General features: G+C 35.9%; 3 protein-coding genes across 7 annotated transcripts; 2 read left to right on the top strand and 1 right to left on the bottom strand.

Moving 5' to 3' along the window:
• Positions 1-214: 214 nt before the first annotated feature.
• On the top strand, positions 215-10,095 carry LOC145123822 (calcineurin B-like protein 7). Of its 4 annotated transcripts, XR_013715340.1 has the most exons (12): positions 231-395; positions 860-1,135; positions 1,246-1,328; positions 1,402-1,461; positions 1,585-1,693; positions 1,821-1,873; positions 1,958-2,038; positions 2,130-2,242; positions 2,316-2,399; positions 6,132-6,214; positions 6,916-6,968; positions 7,420-7,608. XR_013715340.1 is itself a non-coding variant. In XM_079059033.1 (10 exons), exons 2-9 carry the CDS (start codon positions 1,051-1,053, stop codon positions 2,383-2,385), a joined length of 654 nt encoding a protein of 217 aa, XP_078915159.1. In that variant the 5' UTR covers positions 231-395; positions 860-1,050; the 3' UTR covers positions 2,386-2,399; positions 9,990-10,095. The 4 variants fall into 4 exon arrangements, 3 of the variants coding, with proteins under 3 accessions (XP_078915157.1, XP_078915159.1, XP_078915158.1); XM_079059033.1 differs by lacking the exons at positions 6,132-6,214; positions 6,916-6,968; positions 7,420-7,608 and adding an exon at positions 9,990-10,095; XM_079059032.1 differs by lacking the exons at positions 6,132-6,214; positions 6,916-6,968.
• A 6,215-nt stretch (positions 10,096-16,310) lies between these two features.
• On the top strand, positions 16,311-19,102 carry LOC145124907 (phosphatidylinositol 4-kinase gamma 4-like). The gene is made up of 2 exons (XM_079060385.1): positions 16,311-18,225; positions 18,334-19,102. The coding sequence occupies exons 1-2, from the start codon at positions 16,795-16,797 to the stop codon at positions 18,706-18,708; spliced, it is 1,806 nt and encodes a 601-aa protein (XP_078916511.1). The 5' UTR covers positions 16,311-16,794; the 3' UTR covers positions 18,709-19,102.
• A 158-nt stretch (positions 19,103-19,260) lies between these two features.
• On the bottom strand, positions 19,261-21,012 carry LOC145124908 (E3 ubiquitin-protein ligase SINAT5-like). 2 transcript variants are annotated; one of them, XM_079060386.1, is made up of 3 exons: positions 20,536-21,012; positions 19,962-20,348; positions 19,261-19,858 (listed from the first exon to the last, which is right to left on the bottom strand). In XM_079060386.1, the coding sequence occupies exons 1-3, from the start codon at positions 20,764-20,766 to the stop codon at positions 19,454-19,456; spliced, it is 1,023 nt and encodes a 340-aa protein (XP_078916512.1). In that variant the 5' UTR covers positions 20,767-21,012; the 3' UTR covers positions 19,261-19,453. The 2 variants fall into 2 exon arrangements, with proteins under 2 accessions (XP_078916512.1, XP_078916513.1); XM_079060387.1 differs by having other exon boundaries at positions 19,962-20,280; positions 20,536-20,715.
• Between the last annotated feature and the right edge of the window lie 447 nt (positions 21,013-21,459).

Genomic DNA, 21,459 nt, shown 5'->3' with positions numbered 1-21,459 from the left:
TCCATCTGCGATTTTCATGGCTATATTTGTAATTTGGGTTTTTTAATAGCCACAAAGTAATTAAGAAATTTTGTTATATTTGCAATTTTCTAAAAAAAAAAAAAAAAAAGATTTATTGACTGTCCGATTGGGAAAAAAAAAATAACGTTAGGAATTAAAAAATCATATTTCCCCATTAAAGGGATTATTCATGTAATCTACTCATTTATTTGTCTGTTTGCGGTGGAAACCCACTGAAAAAGGGTCTTCCGTTGACTTAACGGTAACATCATTTTCAGAAAGACCAAGCAAAACCCTCCAATCTTCGATCTTCGCACAGGAAAACGGTAAATTTCTGCAGCCAAATCAATGTCGTCGTCGATATTTACGACGCTTTCCAATCGAAACGAATAAATGTAAGTTTCTCTTATGATGATGTTTATTGAGAAACACACGCAGGGGATTAATCTAAATTGATCGATGCTAGGATTATCTGATAATATACCTTTTTAGCCTACTTTTTTTTTTTAAAAGCATTAATCTATTATTTTGATTGATTTTGTGTTTCTTTTTGTCGGATTTTAAGTGTATTGGATTTAATAATGCTAATCTTTTTGGTCATGCGTAGATGAATATTTGATATTTCATTATTGGAGTCGCTTTTTAATGGTGAAATGGTTAATGTATGATTATCATTTGAATGAATGATTTTTATACTCTGAAATTAGGTCATATGTTACCAGCTCCACTGAATCAGTGTTCATATAATTGTGTCTGTGTGGCCTTTTTGTTAATTAAAAGATGATGTTTCCTTTTTGTAATTGGTGTTCATTCATTACCCGTTTCAATGAGGGTCTTTTTTTTTTTTTTTTTTTTCTAGTTATTTACAGGAATATAGCTCATCAGATGGGATGTGTGGTAGTAAATATTATCAAAAGCTGTTGTGGGTTTGGAGGGTTGTTTGAGATTATGCAGCTCTCTTTCTTTTTGAATCTTGTAGTGAGAAAAGTATTTGGTGATATAATATAGAAGAAGTTGAGAAGATCGTTGTTGTTATCAATATTCAATATCATGGGTTGTTTTTGTTCAACTCCTCCAAAGAGCTACAGAAAGTTACCTTCTTTTGATCCTGTTGCACTTGCTGCCGAAACCCCTTGTAAGTTTTTTTTTTGATCATCTTTTTAGCAATTCTTTAGTTGCTGTATTGATGGGCATTGCTAGAATTGTGTTGTAATATATAACTGAGAACAAGTTCAAGTGTTGCAGTTACTGAGAATGAGGTGGAGGCTCTATACGAGCTATTCTCGAAACTAAGCAGTTCTGTTGATGATGATGGGGTTATAGGGAAGGTATAATATTTGTTGGACTTGGAAGCTAAAGATAATATTGTCAATGCAAATAATTTTGTTTATATTTGGACAGGATGAATTCCACCTAGCATTATTCAGGGATTATGATAAACGAAATCTGTTTGCAGATCGGGTAAGTAATAAGTAGGGTTGTGTATTTTTATTTCGAACGAAAAGACAAAAATGTTGATCTTATATTGGATATCAACAAACATCAATCGATGGTGAATAACAATTTTTTGTGTTGGTTTTGTAGATATTTGATCTTTTTGACGTGAATAGGAGTGGGCATATTGACTTCAGCGAGTTTGTCCGTTCGTTGGGTGTATTTCATCCAAAAGCTCCTCAAGCAGACAAAATTTTGTGTGAGAATTAATTTTGCGTTTTTAATCATTTGTTACAAGTTTTCCTCTGCTTTCTTGGAAGACACAGACACAGTAGCTCGAATAAGAATGATTAGAAAGTGATATCAATCTTTTTTTTTTTTTACAGATGCATTCAGATTATATGATCTAAGACGCACTGGCTTCATTGAACGCGAGGAGGTAACTTTAACTTGGTATCTGTTTGTTGTGTGTTTTAGTTTTACCGGTTGAAAATTATTTTTTTTTTTTTTGAATGGAAAGCAGTTGAAAGAGATGGTATCGGCCCTTCTTAATGAATCTGATCTTGATCTATCAGATGATATAATCGAATCGATGGTAGATAAGGTAATAAATAGCAATTGGTTGTTTGGAAACCTCAACAGTCAACACACTTGGGTTGTGAATTGTGATGGCTGTATGTTTGTTTGTTATTCAGACATTTACAGAAGCAGATACGAAAGGTGATGGTCGGATTGATCAAGAGGAATGGAAAGAATATGTAGACAAGAACCCTTCATTGTTGAAGAACATGACTCTTCCTCATTTAATGTAAGCCATACATACATACTTTGATCTTTGGTCTTCATTTCATAATTTTCTTTTTTTTATTATTAAAATTCAGGGACATAACCTTGAGGTTTCCAAGCTTTGTGATGACCAGCCAGGTAGAGGAGTCCCACACAACAGACTAAGACAACATGATGAGGTAAAAATTGTACATAAGAATGAAAGAGATATCTTTTTTCAAGATTTAGTTTAGCACCAGGTAGAGGCCTCCTTTTATTGCTTCCGGTTTACATAAAAACATGGTTTAGGAATGATTATTTATGATGATGGGTAAAAGACTTATTTATATTGCTTTACCGATATATGTAGTAAACTTTGTTTCTTACCAATGAACCAATGGGTAAAAGACCAAAGATATCCAACAATGCAAAAAAGCAAACCCGAAGAGATATCAAATATTTGGGCTCATAAACAGACATTTACATGGTTCTACAATCAGGGTGATTGTGTACCTTCACAGAGTAAGACATACATACGCCATGTATTTATTATTATTGATCAATAATAATTAAACGGAGGTTACAAGATCATTTATAAATGAACAACCGGCAATCTAGAACTTTGGCAGGGCTAAAGTGACCACAAGGACAAGGGCTGACTTAATTTAATGTCCATCATTGTCATTGTGTTGAATAGGGAAGCTTGTGGAAGTTCAACAAAACATTTGTAATTCCAAAAGTCCGCCCGCCTTAGACGAGTGCCCACAACACAACATCAAACATGTAATGGAGGCCGATCGTCTCCAAAGATTACAAGGGTCATGAAATGTTGATGGTAACATTTCATATCACATATTACAACAATCCACCTTGATAGTAATGCATCTACAACCCAAAATTTAAAAAATTAAAAAAAAAAAAAAAAAAAAAAAAAAAAAAAAAACACTCCTAATGGAATAAACACATTCCCAACGCAATAGCATAAATGTTACCTTGAGCTTCGACATTGGATAACATTTGCACTATGTGCCAAAATCGTCGGACCAAACAAAGGACATACCTTAAGAACCTAAATCAATCTCCAGTGAAGCCCAATATATACAACGAACCATCCCTCCCTCGGATATCTTCCACCAAAATGTCTTTCAATCCTTTTTATATATATATATATACAATGTGCTTCATTAAAACTCGATGATCTTCAAGCTATATTGCAAAATCATCCCAAGTTATCTTTCTCAGTAATGTAGCATCCTAACCTTAGACCTCCTTATATATGTCATAAAGATATGTTAATCCTCTAGTAAGTGCACCATGCTAATGGTGTACTTGTCATACATGAACTAAATATGAGTGTTTTGTTGAAGACTCTTTCCATGTATGTATTTCACTTCTAGACATTTGGCCCCTCATATGCTATTATTATGTCTTGGATTGATGCTTGCTTGTAGGACCATTAGGCTTGGGTAAAGGTTGATGTAACAATTGGAAAAATGTTATTTTCTAGCCTCTTGCGCGACCACAATAAATAGAGTCATTATTTCATTTAGGCTCAGTATGTGTTGTCCAAACAGCCACAAGGGGCTGCTTTGTGCGACCTGTGTAGGCCTTTGTCGACTCAAAATGAGAATTGATATCAAGTTGCTAACAATGGCATACTCTTTTTTTTCTATACACTTTTCGTTTTAGAGGTGAAAGGAGGGTTTAATATGTGATTTTAGGTAAAAGCACCAAATTTGAGAGTTTCTAATCCCTTGTAGTAAGTCTTGATCATCCGATAAACTTCAATCAAATCTTCAGAGCTTCTAATCCCTTGTATCAAGTCTTGATCATTTCTTAACTTCAATCAAAGGTGAGTAATCATGTGTTCTCGATTCTTTAATTTGGGAATGAACTAGGGTTTTGTGTCGTTGTTGGAGAATGTTTAAATTGATGATTGTTAGACTTATATATGATATACACATATGTTTATATTATTTAATAACACTACTTTAATCATTTACATATACTAGTGAACTCCATCCATGAAAAATCCATATTGTATATTAGTGTTATTGGTTGATGGAATTGGTGGTTGAAACAAATGATATTCACTCGAACCTAGTATTGAGCTAGAAGTATCAAACTAAATCTTGTATTGGATGGGAAAAAAGATTATGTTGGATTTTTTTTTGGATAAGATTGTGAATGAGATTTATGTAATGGAAATTTCACTAGGTTAATGTTAAGTTATTAAGATTATAAACTGAAATACCCAATACAAACACGAACCCAATAGTTAATTACAAATCATATATCTGACTTAACTGACTGGACGAAACTAAATTTATGATATAATTTCATAATTATTAGATAGAAGATTATGATCATCAATACCCATCCATAGTCCCATTGCATCAATACCCCTCTCATTTGTCCCATTGATATCCATCTAAATGGACCATATCATTTTGATTGTTTGTCATATTTTAGAAAAGAAATCATAACAAAGAGTGATTGGTCTAGTAGTTGTATCAAAAGATGTTATTCCATTAAAACGTTGATGATTTTAGAAATAGAATTTAAAAAGTGTTTGATAGGTGTTCTAGAAAAAAAAAATCATAATTTTTATATTTCTTTATTAAAAGGTCCATGAAGCTTCCTATATTATATGATCGTAAAGTAGAGGAAGTTTCCGAGGAGCAAAAGTAATATTATAATTTGAGTTGGACTTTCGGTGAGGAATATGCTTTTGCTTCATGAGACTTCATCATTTTACCGCCTTCTACTTTACATAAATATACTTTTCGGTCTTTATATTATTAAAACGTTTATAAGTAGAATTTCATGCCACTTTGCTCTTTTAGAAAATAAATTTTGTCAAAAATGACGAAATGACACACTTAAGTGCCAATAAATGATTAAAAAAAATGAGTTTTTCAAAAATGACCAACGAGTATGCAGAGCGTCATCTACGGACTCATGCCAACAGTCGAATATAGGGACTTTTTTGTAATTTGTGTGAGTCTGAAGTACGGAACCTTAGTCTATATTACCTTCTTTGCGGACTTATAGTACCTTCTTTGCGGACTGATAGTACCTTTGCGAACTTAAATGTATAAATTTCGATAATTCATTTTTTTTCTCTGGCATGTAGATTTTTGTTTGGAATTTTAGTTGTAATTTTTTATTTATAGATAGGATAAAGAAATCTGCATTCCAAAGGCAAAAAAATATGAATTACTGAAATTTATACTGATAAGTTCGTAGAAGTACCATTACTCTACAGAAAGGATACTATGGACTCACAAAATTACGAAAATGTCCATAATATTTGACCGTTGGCATGAGTTCGCAGAAGACCTTTTCGGACTCGTTGTCATTTTTGGAAAGCTCATTTTTTTGGTATTTTTTTGCATTTTGGTGTGTCATTTGGTATTTTTTTGTAAATCTTTTTATAAAACTACATATGAAACTATGAATTTCCTACAAAACTTATTTTGAACTTAAATATTATCATTTTTACCGTATATTTCCTATAATTGGATCATCTTTATATCATGAATAAAGCAAATATAAGTTTATTATAGAAAATAAAACCAATGTACGTTTCAATTAACTTGTAACACTCCAAATCAGGTAAACCATTTTAATCCCTTTAAATAATTCAGTTGGCAAAAATGGTCCCTTTTAGTACACCCGACGTACCTAAGGGTACGCTTAGCGTACCATGGAGGAAGGACCGCGGAGGAGTTTCACGTATGCGGGGCGTACGCAACAGAGGACCAAACCCTAATTTCCGGACTTAAGACCTATATAAGCATCCTTATCTCATTTGAGCCTCACCCTAACTAGCCTCCTTCACCCTCAAACGTCCCTGAAAACCCTAAAATTATTAGAGTGTGTGTTCTTGAGCTTGTGAGTGTTTAAACATCATCCTTTTGGTGTGTTAGCTACAAGGAAGAGGAGGAAACAAGCTTGAACGAAGAAGAGCTTCTGGATCTTACATTTTGAGCAGCCTAGGAAGCTTAAGGAGGTAAAAAGCTTTCACCTTGGTCATTATTTTCATTTCTAGAGCTAAGGTTTTCTCTTTAGTCCCTTTTTGTGTTCTTGGACCACCTTTTGAGAGTTTGAGCAACTCCATAGTTTAGGGAGGATAGATATGAGGTCCTTTGGTCCATTCCTAGCATAAAAATGGACTCTTGGAAAGGTCTTAATGGGTTGTTGGGAGCATATGGAACATGCAAAGGCATAAAGTTGCCAACTTTATGCCTTAGGACGTCTTAATGAACTCAGATCTAAAGATTGGACGTTAGAACATCAAGTATTAAGCACTTAATGGAAAAAGTGCTTAATTTGTTTGTACGTTGGGCGTAGCATAGTGTACACAGCGCGTACAGCTCATGGACTCAGTACGCTAAGCGTACAGAAGTGGTACGCAGGGCGTACACACTCAGATGGACTTGGACTCGTTTTGGGCTTGAAAGCCCTTTGGGCCTTAATCAGTCATGGGCCTAGTCATGTTTTGAGTTAGTGGGCCAACTTATCTGTTTTGGGCCATGATTGCTATGGTTGGGCTTTTATTGAGGCATGAGGCCCATTAATGATTTTGGACATGGACTTTGGGCTCATTAACAAAGGAAGACTTTTGGGCCATTATGAAAAGACTTAGGGCTTGGGTTCTTTGATTGGATTATGTTTCAGCCCTAACCTTGGGTTAATTGTATTATTGTTCAGCACGGGTGTTCACGGATTGTTAGGAGAGCAGATTTCAGATTCGGCAGATAGAAGTGAGTCTCCTCACCATACCAATGGGTCAAAGGCACCAAGGCCGGCCTATTTTGTGATATGTGGTACACTAGTTGGTTATATGCTACTTGGTATTCTAGTTAATTATATGCTATGTGGTATGTTAGTTGTATATGTGGTATACTTGTATGAAAGACCATGGGGGAGTCCATGGCACTTGGATGTCAGACCATGTGGAGAGCCCATGGATTTCCTATTAAAGACCATGGGGGGAGCCCATGGCACTTAGGTGTAAGACCATGCGGGGAACCCATGACATCCTTGAGTAAGACCCTGAAGAGAGCCCACGACATCCATATATGTTGTATGCATGACTTATGTGGTTTATGTAGCTTTTATAGCTAATATGGTATATGTGATTATGTGGACTGTGTGGGGTATGTTCTGGGGAACTCACTAAGCATTAGTTTACAGTTTTTTGATTTGTTTCAGGTACTTCTGAGCCTAAGGGAAAGGGCAAGGCTTGAAGGCGCGGCATGCACTCTCCAACATTTGTTTTGATGGGACACTCTGATAGTTGAAATAAAATGTTGATGTTATGGATTTGAAAATAATTGTCATTGATATTTCACATTTTATGGGAATGTTTGGTTAATTAAAAATGAAAATTTTATTTGAAAATTTGGGTCGTTACATAACTAGTAGTGTAAAAGTTAATATCTATTAAACTTTAAAAGATCAAGGTTGCAAACTCATATCTAAAGGGTAGTTGCATATACATCGTTTCTCTTGCTAAAATTTTAGGATCTTCAAAGCCTCTTGATTGTTTGTACAATTAAAGATCACAATAGTGTAGCAGGAAAGCACACAAGTGTTTGATCCCTCCAAGCAATGAGACATGGATTTGTTGTACATCAAAAATGAGAACATTGCAAAGTACACAACAAAGAGCTTAAGTTTCTGTAGCTAAAAACATGAATTGTGGTGCAAATGTTTATATAAATCGATTTTTTCAGCACAAAACAGACTCACACCATAATTATAGTAATTCCAAGATTTAATCAATCACACATAAGTACAAATCCAATACGTTCTAGAAAGTACTCTCAAGTCTGACTACAAACCAATAATCGACCACATGGCATGCATGGAGAGATTAACAAAATGCACTTACCATACATCAAAACAAAAGCAATATTCATATTCAATATACAAATAGCTTCTTTCGTATAATTGGCAACCACAATTGCATAAAGACAACACAATACTCGAACACATACAATCTAAAGTATACAAACTTCATTACACAGGTAAGCAAATGTAGTTCATATAAAGAGTTAAATTACAGAATAATATATACACACTTTAATTACTCGAAACAAACAATAAGAGACATACGACATTCCGTTATGACCATTATTTATGTAACATTCGAGTCTGGTGGTATGTTTCTTTTTTTAACCCTTAATGTAGAATTTCTCTCATTTTAGTCCCTAGCTAAGTACACGGGGTGTACTCTATGAGTACGATGAGCGTACTGGCTCGTTGGTTGGATCGCGGATGCATCCACATACGTGGGAGTACGCAGGACGTATGCAATGCAGGGGAAAACCCTAATTTTTAGGGTTTGTGCCCTATTTAAACAACTTATGACACCCTTGGGCCTCCTTATGAACAACCTCCATCTCTCTATACCTTAAGATCAAAACCTTAATTGCCATTTGTGAGATTTGAACTTGGAAGTGAGTTTTGGTGGTGTTTTTGGTGAAGTGAAGGAAGAAGAACACTTGTAGGTTGCTTGGGAGTGACTTGAGCTTATAGATCCAGAATCATCTTCATCTTTGCAAGCTATTTTAGGAATAAAGCTCTCAACTTGATGGTTCCTTACGCTAGATCGAATTTAGGGTGTTATTTGTGCATTTTTGGGTCCTTTAAGCCATATTTGAGATTATGGTCTACTCCAGAAGCCATGGATGTTAGATCTTACCACCTTTGAGGTCCCTTGTCCATAAAAATGCAATCTTTATGAGTTATATTAGTCCATGCATGTGTTAGGATCCTTAATAGGGTTCTTTTAAGTTTTGGGTCCCATTAAGTCATGTATGGGAGTAAAGTTGCTTGTTGTACGTGTTAAGTCACCATTTGGGATCAGATCTGAGAGTTTGGCTTAATGGCTTAACCGATTAAGTGTTTAATGGGTTGGGTTGGTTGTCTGCAGAGTGCGCGGGGCGTACCCATCTCGTACGTTGCGCGTATTAGCCTCGAAAGGAGTACACTGAGTGTAAGTCTGAGTACGCCAAACGTACTCAGCAGTTTGACTTTTGTTGACTTTCGCGTATTGGGCTATATTTTGGACTTTTAAGGTTTGGGTCTAGTTGGGACTATAGTATTTTGATATTGGGGCATTATAATGCTTTGGGCCTTCTTGGAATTAGGCCCATGATGGGTTTTGAGCCTAATTAGGAAGTTGGGCCATATTAGTCTTTTGATACTATTGGATTGGGCCTCGGATTCTGGGCCAAGTGAGGAAAGGGTAAAATGGACTTTTACCCTGAGGGTTGGACTTCAGACTAGGATTCCAATTTTGGATTATGGACCAATTATTAATTGGATATTATTTGATCGTGTTAGCACGGGGATTTTCGGATCAGCAGTCCGAGATTTTATTTGAGAGATTCAGCAGCTTGAGGTGAGTTTCCTCACTATGTTTGGCGGGTCGAAGGCACCAATGTTGGCCCATAGTTTATTATGATTAGGATGCTAGTTGTATGCGTGACTCTTGCATGTATGATATCTGATATGTATACCGGGCGGAGCTCGATGCCAGGCGGGGCCTGATGATTATATTGTATGTTATTTATCTTTGTGATTATTGCATGTGTTTATGTGTTTGTATGTATACTGGGCGGGGCCGATGCTAAGCAGGGCCTGATGACTGACAGATTTGTTCTGAGCGGGGCTCGATATCGGGCGGGGCCCATTATATGTTTGATATGTATGGTATGTGGTATTTTGGGGAACTCACTAAGCTTTGTGCTTACGGTTTTTAGTTTATATTTCAGGTATTTCTGGTTCGAATGGGAAGAGCTCGGGATGACATCATTGCACACACTACATTGTTTTGCATTTTATATGACTCATATGTATTGAGATTTTTATTGACATACTCTGATTTCACTATGGTTTTATGATATTGTTTTGGGTAATGGTTTTATTAATATAAAAATTGAAATTTTGTGTCTTAATTTTTCGGACGTTACAATTTCTTTGTATTTCAGTTGATTCGTTGGTTAATTCAGTCATAACATTTGCAACTATTCTATTTCATCTTCTTATTTATTTAAATTTTCTATTCAATAGCAAATTGTTTCTACATGAATTTTGTAATAATATTCCAACAACTATAAATGTCGTCTGAGGTAGAACTGAAACCCCCCAAAACAGGTTTTACCTAGAGGTGGCAAAAACTACGACACGAACTTGACACGAAATAAACGAGTTTAGGTAAGATATTTCAACTCGTTTAAATAAACAGGTTGACACGACACAACATGGAAATTTAACTGGTAAGGTGAGAGTTGAGAATTTCAACTCGAAAATAACCCGTTTATTTATATGCAAATTTTTTGAGTTATTTAAATAAAATAGAGATATCCAAAATTAAAATCATAAGTAAAAGAAAACATTTGGATTTAGTCGTTTTGTAATGTGGAAATGACTTAGTTGTCTAGATCAAGATTTTATTTTTAGCTTTTTCATTTTGTCATTTGAACACTATACAATCTCTTTGACCACTCTCTCCTCATGATCTCGTCTCCCACCTCCCCGACTCCTACTCTTTCCATTTTGTCATTTGAACTTGTTATGACTTTATCTATTCCGCTTCCTAACTATTACTTTTTCCTTTCATCCTACCAAACTCTTATTTTTTAACATGTTGAGTGTTTCAACCTCACATAACACAACATATTTCAATGTATACCCTTAACACGAAACTCGGCACGAAAATAAACGGGTTGACACTGATAGGTTTTATACAAACAATCCTATGTGTACATGCAACCCTAATTGGATCTATGTTTTCACTATTAGACATACAACTTTATGAACACAAAAAGAAACCTGGAATGCTCCTATAATTTTCGAAATCTACATAGGAGAATAGAATACATACCTTTTGTTGTTATATAGCAATAACAACTAGTTCCTTGAATTTCCTTAGCTCTTGAAAGCAAGTACCACAAGTGTAGTACCTCTAATGGCTCACAAACACACTTTGGGTGAGAGGATGAATATGAGAGAGAGGAGGAAGGGTACTAAGCTCCAAAATTCGGCCCTAGTAGGGTTTTCCCAAGAGTGGTCGAATTCTAGTGCCTTAGGGTGCTATTTATACTTGAGGCTAGCTAGGGTTTCAAGGTGGGGCCTAAGCAAGTCCATGGACTCCTTTCCTTAAGCCCTTGGACGAAAACTCCTAGATCCTTCTAGGATTTTCGGCCAAGCCTTAATAAAGGTGATCCAATGGCCCAAAGCCTCAACTATTGAATAATTACAAAACAGCCCCTATACTTTCAATCAGTTCCTTTAATCCCAAAAAATTAATTCTAAATTAATTTCTGATTAAATAATATGATTCCAAATTATTATATTATTCTTATAATATAATAAATAAATCATATTTATGCCCCAATAAACCTCTCTCCTCAACTGTCATCCTGTCTAGTCACCCGTATGAAGGCAACCCAAAAGGATCATGCTCACAATCGGGTCAAGTACATACCAAAATAGTTATGGACTTAGACACTAATCCAACAGTATCCCACTTGGATAAGTCTAATAACTATTTTGCATAACTTTAGAACCTGATCAGCAATCGTAGCTTTCAAAAGCCGCTATCAACTCTGATCTTATCAGATACGCGTGTCCTTTAGATAAGGGATTATATATTCCTCCATTCTCAAAATATCGTATAGACACAAGACATGAATTTTAATCATTCTCTCTGTACTGTTTCCCGACTTCCGATTTATGACGACTGACAACAGACTACAATTAAACACATCAACTTAGTCCCGGCTTGGCCAAGCGCTTAGGGTGTCATCACTAAATCATCGAGGGGCACACATATATCGCTTTTATCCCACTTTGGGTAAAAGGAATGGATAAACTTCGACTCAAATGCTCGCTTGCATTTACTGATCGAATCACACACAACAATGAGTTTTATAACACCAAGTTACTGGTGCGTTTACTTATTATCAATGTGTAACCGACCAACAAATAACAACTCACACGTATCGGTTTCAAGAATATACAATATTATCGACTCACAATCACTCGCGATAAAATCCATGAAGTGATTCACGTGAGCGTGAGTTTAATCCAATACTCTAATCTTATCAAAGTACTCATGTACTCTGCAGCAAACTTGTGCTATGTCTAAACACTTTAGACAATCTATAGACAGATTCATGACAATCTTCCTTCATACCTACTTCCAACGTATGACCGACTGTGGAGGTTCGAATAACCCAGTTATTCTGGAAGTCAAAACATGCAAGCTGAAACACAATAATAATACTTAATCCTTTATGGCCCCAAAACTTTTGAGTGTAAATAAAACTTTTATTTAAACACCATATTGATTACTCAATATTCATTTGTTTAATGTTTCGGATAATCAACTTATTACTTGAATTACAACAATAGATGTCCCATGCTCCGAGCATGCACATTATGTTTCCTATGGTCCATGCTTTGTGAAATAGATTAATTGAAAACCTTTCAAATGATGCTCATTTCACAATTCCTAATCCTCATCGTTAGTGTAAGAATACAAGGTTCTTGCCACTATTAGAATATGTTAGATTCTAACATTTTATGCAACGATCCTTTCGTAAAGTCATAGCACAAAAGTCACCAAGACTTGGCCAATGAAATTACAAGGTTCTCTATCAGAAATTGTTACAAAACAATTCTATAGATGTGATGTCTCTCACTCAAAGTACATTCCTTTGAACATCCTTTTTGCATAAAATTTTCTAATCTAGACATAAATTCTCAATTTCCAACTCCCAATATGGAAGCATTTCCATATTTGCCATATGACAACTTATTCTAAATAAAATCTTATCTATTCATAATAATGTCGATATGGTCCATCCAATATTATACTTCCAACTATTCACAAACAACAAATCCTTGGCGAACCTTAGATCGTCATTTGATAGTTGTTTAATTATTTTAGTCAAATCCAGTTCTAGTCCTTTTTCCCTCTTAATGCCCTAGGCATTTGGAAAATTTTAGAATAGTTAAATATTATAGCATTTGCAATCGATCCTATACCCGAAGCGTATGGGACACGATGCATAATGTCTTACATAAAGATATGATACTTTATCAATCTTCTGCCATAATATTTTATGTGTCACGTTCTCACAATTCGAACTATGAAGAGGGATGTCGTAATCATAATCGAAATTTGAGAACACACTATGTATCCTTTGACTAAAAAAAATATTAAAATTTCTCAATCTAAGCTTTATATTTTGAAACGAAGTATAATATTCTCTCCCTTAATTATAACAAAACAACTTTTCAACCCTTGCGACTTTGCAAAGTATAACTCTTTTTTTCTATAATTAATATCGCTAACTTGCAATACTTACCATAATAATCATGCTTCCACTAACATGATGATTATTTACTTATCAGCATAACACTTATGCTCCCAGTAGCTTCGACATGTATTCGGAAAACAGCTGAACTTCCAGAAAACAATGCTTATTGAATTTCTTAAGTTCATATTTCTAATACTTGATGCTTTGATAAGCCTTTATTTAAGCTTCTTAAACTCATACACCTTTGCCTTAGAAAGCTCACATGTGTATCTCAGAAAAATTCAGAACTTATGTTACTAAGTCCCAAATGTTCAGACTAATTGCCAAATCTCACAATTCGAACTATGAAAAGGGATACCGTAATCATAAACGAATTTGAGAATACAATTTTCACAATTGCTATCTTCTCAAAATCTCTCTTAGTGAAAGCATTTCCTCACAATCATTTTCATGAAGGAGGGAAACCTTATGACACTTAGATTTTATGGTGTATGTGATCCTATCCATGTGAATTTGCCAAAACCAAGGTTTGCGACAAATCCAAACTCATATGGACTGAACTTGTTTAATCTTGATTTCTTGCCTCATGGTAACACGAGTGCCCACCATGTCTTCCAAGTAGTTTAGCAACTCACCCTTACATATCAATGTACTTTCCATTGATCAAGGTGCTTTCCTTTATGCATACAAATGAGGACTCATAGAACTCACATGCATAATTTGCTCAATTGGAATGGCACAGAAAAAGAGTATGTCATTTACGATAGGCTATAAACCTCAAGTCGTGTGCTAGTGATGATTACCTAGGTTTATTCTTGATTTGTTCTTGAAATCTTTTCAAGACCATTTAAGACTCCCACTGACTCCTTGACATATAAGCTTCTTTTGCCAAGAAACATTTCTTGAAATACAAATATTCAAGAGTTAGTGTAGCTTTTCATCAAGTTTAACACTTCACACAATTGGTTCTAGTTGGTCTTTGTCTTACCCAAGACATCACAATTCACCAATTTCAAATGTGCAAGAATAAGAAAACTTTTCCTAATTCCACATTTGATGAGTGTTACAAATCTACCAAAAATATATCACTCAATTCTCAATCTTGGAGTATGATTCTAAGATTCGATATTGGAACGAAGTATGATTGACTTCTTGATTTAACTATTTCCACAATTCTCGAATCCTCTTCTTATACATACAAATGCATTAAGACTCACTTTGAGGATCAATTGAGAAATGGTCCTTAATCTTTAAGACTTATCATAAAACACAATAAAAGGTACTCTCCCTTCTTCTTAGAATAGAGAAACTTTTATCTTTCTGCCTACTTGATTCTTCTTATTCGTTCTGCTATTAATTGAAACTCTTTCAATCAACTCAGAATTATACTTAATCTTATAAGTATAACCATATTTACTAAACTTTAGTAAATCATGATGAATATCTTTATCACTCTTGTGGTGGACTCGATCAACGCACAACCTAGTGTACTCGATCTTCTAGTCCTTCACTTGACACTTTGCCAAAGAATTAGTCTAATTTCCAAATATGAAGTTTCTCATTCATCACGCAACCAGGTTGTATGATTCCAAGTTTCTATCCAATTGGAACTTGGGCGATGAGAAACTCTCCCTATTTGGTAAATTCTCGACATTTCCACAAATAACATAATTAAGAATCAAATCCATCATTGCTAATAATAGAAACATTCAAACATCAATTTTTCATACACGCCATTGCAAGGATAAATAAATAAGATAAAATCAAAATTTATTTTATTGCGGAAAATTTTGTCCTTACAATGCAATTCAACTGAAAACTATGCTATTACATATTTCTTAGCAATCTTTCCTAACTCTAAAGTAGCAGCTCAAAAATCCAATTCCTCGAATCCATGCGATCTAAATCCATTTCTTCATGATCAGATTTAGCATGCTTCTTCCTTAAGCTTCCTTTCTTTTCTTCGATCCTACAAAACATCAAAATGTAATCTTATCACATCATGTATTAAGAATCAAAAATAGAAACTTATAGAGTTAGTTAATGGATTTTACCTGAAGTGGAGCCATACGTCTTGACTCTCACATTTCTTAGATCTCTCAGGTAAATAGGCCAACTTTGTCTCCAATGCCCATTCTCTTGGCAATAAAAGCAAATGGACTCCTTTGGCACATTACATGGGACAATCTCATACTTATAATATAATAAATAAATCATATTTATGCCCCAATCAACCTCTCTCCTCAACTGTCATCATGTCTAGTCACCCGTGTGAAGGCAACCCAAAAGGACCATGCTCACAATCGGGTCAAGTACATACCAAAATAGTTATGGACTTAGACACTAATCCAACAGACACGACATGTAACATTAGTTAAATGGGTCGGGTTAGTGTCGAACAATTTTAACATGTTTACTGTTTTAATACAACACGACACGGTTGTCACGTCTAGTTTTACTTGTTATTGCAAGTAATAATGACATGTTTTAAACAAAAATACAAATTTAAGAGGCTAATACTTCATAAGAAAAGTTAATTTGTTACCCTTTTAAGTCATAATCCCATGCCAAAAAGTAAAGATGTAAGATTTAAAATTTAAAATATCATATATATATATAGCACGACAATGTGTGAGATTATTCATCCCCAACTCCATGTAAAGAAATAGAGCTAAAAGTATAGGGGGCAGAGTTGTTATGTTTTCAAAGTTCTTAGAGAATCTTGTCAGTCTTGGACAAAAAGTTAGAATTCAACGGCCATGACGCGTATTCCTCTCTCTCTCTCTCTCTCTCTCTCTCTCTCTCTCTCTCTCTCTCCAATTGATTTCGTTCAAGCAGCAGTAAGCATCGTTGGTAGCACAAAACTCGATTGATAAACGCTCATCGTTGAATTTTGAAACCGTAAAATACACGGACATTACGGTCAAAATTCAATTTGTCCCAAATTGATCGGCTATATGGTCTCTTCATCGTAGTACGTTCTTGGTTGATTCTTGCTTAATTGAGCTGGTAAGAATCCCCTCATCTTCCATGTGAATTTCAATAGAAACTCCGTAGTTGTTATGAAGCTTTCATCATCCTGTTCATTTTGATTCTAGAACCCTCCCTGTACATCTCTAGGGTTTTTACCGCCTGGTCATGTTTCAAATCTGGGTGCTCATTCAGAGGATTTGAGCTCTTTGTGTAGTGCTTGTTTGATTTGCTTGAGATTTCATAGGTTTGTAAAAAGTTTGGAAAATTAAGAAAGAAGATGTCGTCCGCTGGTGTTGTTGCTCTTAGGCCACTCTGTGACGACTCCATTTTGCCTTCGTTGTCTGTACATAACCAAGATCCGATTATGATTCAATTGGCTATGTCGGGTTCCATGGTTCCAATGAGGGTGTTGGAGTCTGAGTCGATTGAGTCGGTGAAACTTCGGATTCAAAGCTATAAGGGGTTTGTTGTGAAGAACCAGAAGTTGGTTTGTGGAGGTAGGGTATTATCCAGGAGTAATTCTTTGGTTAGGGACTATGGTGTAAGTGATGGGAATGTGGTTCATTTGGTTGTCAGGCTTTCTGACCTTCAAATGATCAATGTGAGGACTTCATGTGGTAAAGAGTTCACTTTCCATGTCGAAAAGAATCGTGATGTTGGTTATGTAAAAAGGCAGCTTGCTAGGGAAAAGAAGGGATTGATTAACATGGATGAACAAGAAATCCTGTGCGAGGGTGAGCAGCTGGAAGATGAGAGGCTTATAAATGATATTTGCAAATATAACAGTAATGATGCAGTCATCCGTCTGTTTGTTAGGAAGTGTGCAAAGATAGGAGCCAAAGCCATGAAGAAGGATTTTGAGCTGAGGATAGAATCAAAAGAATATGATGTTGGTGTGAGACAAGTTGAGAATGGAGGTCATGGGATAGAGTATTATGGTTCAGTTCCTAAAGAAGCTGTGAACAGAAGTCTGTGGTTGGAAGCTGTGATTGTTAACCCAAAGGCTGTACTCCCTGGTGTGGTTTTGGAGCTGGTAAACTCCACGTATGAAGGTTTGAAGAAGGGGAATTATCCAATAAGATCTTCTGAGGGTACAGGTGGCGCGTATATGATGATGGATGCATCAGGGAGTAAATATGTTTCAGTGTTTAAGCCGATTGATGAGGAGCCTATGGCTGTAAATAACCCCAGGGGATTACCATTGTCAGTGGATGGTGAAGGGCTAAAGAAAGGGACAAGTGTTGGTGAAGGTGCATTGAGGGAAGTTGCTGCATATATTTTAGATCACCCGAAAGGTTTGGGTGAACATAATAATAATAATAATAATAATAATAATAATAATAATAATAATAATAATAATAGGTCTTTCTCTGGTAGACGCAAGGGGTTTTCTGGGGTCCCGCCCACACTGTTGGCCACATGCTTGCACCCAGGGTTTAACCATAACCATAACCATAAGCAGACAGAGGGTGTAGAATACAAGGAGAAGATCGGGTCATTGCAGATGTTCATGGACAACTGTGGAAGCTGTGAGGATATGGGTCCTAATGCTTTTCCAGTGGAGGAAGTTCATAAGATCTCTGTTTTGGATATCAGGATGGCAAATGCAGATAGGCATGCTGGAAATATATTGGTGACCAAAACCAAAGGAGAAGATGCTAAATTTGTACTCATTCCTATTGATCATGGCTACTGCCTGCCTGCCAGTGTAAGAAAGACTCATCTCCTATTCTCCTTCATAGGCCGTTCATTTTATAGCACATTAAGCAAGTAAGTAAACATATGGATTTTTTTCTTTTTTCTTTTTTGGGTGCAGTTTGAAGACTGCACATTTGATTGGCTGTATTGGCCTCAAGCTCGGGAAGCGTTTAGTAGTGAAACAGTCGAGTACATAAAGTCACTGGATGCTGAGGAAGATATAGCTCTGCTTAAGTTTTATGGATGGAATTTACCCTCAAAATGTGCACGTGTGTTTCGAATATCCACCATGTTACTGAAGAAAGGCGTTGAGTTACTAAAAAACCCCTCCCCTTTTGCAATTGGAAAGCTGATGTGTAGGGAAAACTTGAATAAGCAGTCTGCGATTGAAGAGATAGTCCAAGAAGCAGAAGATCTTCTTCTTCCTGGTTCAAGTGAGGCTGCATTCATTCAGACAATTTCTGAGGTCATGGATCGCTGCCTTTGTAAATAATGGCTATAAACTACAGTATTCAATTTCTTATGTTTTCCGTACATATGAGGTGAGTGAGATTGAGAGAGAGAGAGAGAGAGAGAGAGAGAGAGAGAGAGAGAGAGAGAGAGAGTGGGGTTTCGGTTTCTTGAAGAATAATTATATTACCAAATGCTAGGTAGCGAGGAATACAAGTTTAGTGAGTTCTTAGACTAGAATCTTCCTTGTTCAAATTTGTTTGTTATGACTTATGATTACGGAGGTGAGGTGATTTCTTTTGTCTTGTAAATGTTGCCCATTATTTTTATTTTGAAGCTTTCTTTTATACTACTACGTGAAGAGAGGAGGGAGGAGAATAAAACATATGATTGTACATCTGGTTATTACAAATATATACAATCTTTCCATTTTACTACTTTTGGATCATGCATGAATTTACAGTAACTTATATATATATTGCTTATTGTTTTTAGGGAAACTATTAACATATGCGTGGCAAGAGTTATAGATTTCCTTTCCTTGGTATGGAATCTGGAATGATTGGGAATGAAAGACTTTTTTTTACATCTTACATTAATAACATAACATAACATTAAGAGGATGTTGCCCTAAAAATGTCAACAGTCAGAGTCAGTCCACACAAACACAACCGAATATGGCTAATGGCTCCATTCATCATTTTAACAACATGACATGACATGACATGGATTGAAACTGGGACCCACCCAGAAAATAAATAAAAAAAGAGTTGTTAAGTGAGTAGAGTCTAGAGAGGTTGGTTGGGAATGGGAAAGGGAAGGGGAAGGGGAAAGGGAAAGCAGAGGTTGTTATCGGAGGAGGAGTTAGGAGGAGGAGGTTCTTTCCATATCCGACCAGTGACCCTCAACTTGAGTTCCTGTCGATCTCCACCAGAGAAGAAGAGCGCCATATTCCTCTGTATGATGAGGCCGTCATGACTGTCCCTGACCTTTCTGTGACCATCTCTTATGGTGCGAGGGGTGCCCTCCCATATGAGCTTCCGCCCATTCCCTCCCACCTCCAAACTGTAACGATAATTCCTGGCATCATTCTCATCACCCATAAACCGAAGGAACGCCATGTACACAGGCGCCATGCTCAGCTGGAACGCCTCAAAGTGGAGACAGAAATACTGCCCAAAACAGTTGAACACCTGTGTGTGTACACATACCCCATCAAAACTCAAAACACTCAACTCTGTCTCAAATAATACACAAACACAAATACTAATAGATTAGAGAAACAGAGGTACTCACTGTTAACATCCAGGTGGCGTTCTCAACCTCACAAGGATTGGACTTGACATATCGGTGGTTGAAAGTGCATCCAGAGTGCATGTCTACTTTGTGATCGTCTCTTAAATGGGACACTAGAAAAGGGATCTCCCCAACCATGGAGCATTCTGATCCAGCATATGGACAGCTGTAGGGCCTATAATTGCACATGGATTCATGTTTCAGCTTGCTATAGTATGGGAAGATCCCAGGGCATCCATTCAAGCTGTATTTGCATGGAAACTCAAGGGATTCAGCCACTTTTTCTAATGCCAGACACCTTATGTCGCCAAGCTCTTGTCTGCAAGTTGGACACCTGTTGTGAACTTTTGCCTTACAACTCGAACAAAGCGTGTGCCCGTTGGGGCACTGCAACACAAAATCCAAATCAACTTTTTAACTTATCAACTAATTTCAAAAACATAATCGCAATCCTAAAACCCCCACCCCCACCCCTATTCCAATTCCAAATTCAAAATATAAAACACGAATCAATCATAACAAATTAAGATCGTTTCATATCATTATTGAGAGACAGAAACAGAAGAAACAAAACCTGATGAATAGGAGGGTACATTGAATTCGTACAAACAGGGCATTCCAGAAGCTCGTGAACACTGGTTGTGGGAAAAATCGTTGAGGAAACAACATTAACATTATGAGCTTTCGAAGATGAAAAGTGAGGATTTTGATGATGGTGGCGGTGATGATGATTATGGTGACGAGGGACTTCATTATCATTCAATCCATCCGAGACTGAAACGCATTCGATGTTATCAATCTCCATTTTGGAAAAACAAAACAACACCCACAAATCTTTATCAATATTTTGTTTTGCTAGAAGAAAAGAAAAGCTTTCCCCTCCCCGATCAGGTTAAAGACGACGAATCAATAACCAGGGGGAGGGGGAGGAGGAACAACAGGAGGTGCTTTTCCTTTCTTGATAGCTTTCCTTTTTTTATTTCTATCAATTGTTTTTGCCTTTGGAGAATGAGATCGGTGGATAGGGTTGAATGCATAATTTTTGTTGATGAAATTGAAATGGTAGGAGATATGGTTTGAATGCTACAGTTCACAACACTTCAACATTATTGCCAAAATTAGTAGCCAACTCACTATTTTTATTCTTATTTCTATTTCAACAAAATAATACCAAAAAATATCATTTAATTTTAATCTACTGTTTTCTCATTAAAAAACTATTTTGTACATACTAAATACAATTTTTATAGTCAGTTTTAATATTGGACTTAAAACAACCACCAAATCATTATTATGAAATAAAAGCTCTTCTGTTCTACAAAAATCACATAATCTTCATTATTGATAAAGCTTGAGCTCATCAGTCATCACTAGAATATGCATTATGTTTTTGACTTTTTTTTTTTTCCAAACAATGAGTGCCGATCTCTTTGCAATGTCTAAGCTATGCAGGTCATATATATATATATATATATATATATATATATATATATATATA

Source organism: Lactuca virosa, chromosome 7, assembly GCF_052849685.1.
Source record: "Lactuca virosa cultivar CGN04683 chromosome 7, Lactuca_virosa_CGN04683_v6, whole genome shotgun sequence".
NCBI lineage: Eukaryota > Viridiplantae > Streptophyta > Magnoliopsida > Asterales > Asteraceae > Lactuca > Lactuca virosa.
This window is presented reverse-complemented; position numbering and strand designations above follow the sequence as displayed.

What these genes read in the sequence shown, in the direction of transcription:
- LOC145123822 (XM_079059033.1), top strand. Translation starts at nt 1,051, where the DNA reads ATGGGTTGTTTTTGTTCAACTCCTCCAAAGAGCTACAGAAAGTTACCT. An exon ending in ATGATGGGGTTATAGGGAAG is followed by an intron (nt 1,329 to 1,401) that starts GTATAATATTTG and finishes ATATTTGGACAG; the next exon opens with GATGAATTCCACCTAGCATT. An exon ending in GAAATCTGTTTGCAGATCGG is followed by an intron (nt 1,462 to 1,584) that starts GTAAGTAATAAG and finishes TTGGTTTTGTAG; the next exon opens with ATATTTGATCTTTTTGACGT.
- LOC145124907 (XM_079060385.1), top strand. Translation starts at nt 16,795, where the DNA reads ATGTCGTCCGCTGGTGTTGTTGCTCTTAGGCCACTCTGTGACGACTCC. An exon ending in GCTACTGCCTGCCTGCCAGT is followed by an intron (nt 18,226 to 18,333) that starts GTAAGAAAGACT and finishes TTTTGGGTGCAG; the next exon opens with TTTGAAGACTGCACATTTGA.
- LOC145124908 (XM_079060386.1), bottom strand. Translation starts at nt 20,766, where the DNA reads ATGGAGATTGATAACATCGAATGCGTTTCAGTCTCGGATGGATTGAAT. An exon ending in TGTACCCTCCTATTCATCAG is followed by an intron (nt 20,349 to 20,535) that starts GTTTTGTTTCTT and finishes TTTGTGTTGCAG; the next exon opens with TGCCCCAACGGGCACACGCT. An exon ending in ACGCCACCTGGATGTTAACA is followed by an intron (nt 19,859 to 19,961) that starts GTGAGTACCTCT and finishes GTACACACACAG; the next exon opens with GTGTTCAACTGTTTTGGGCA.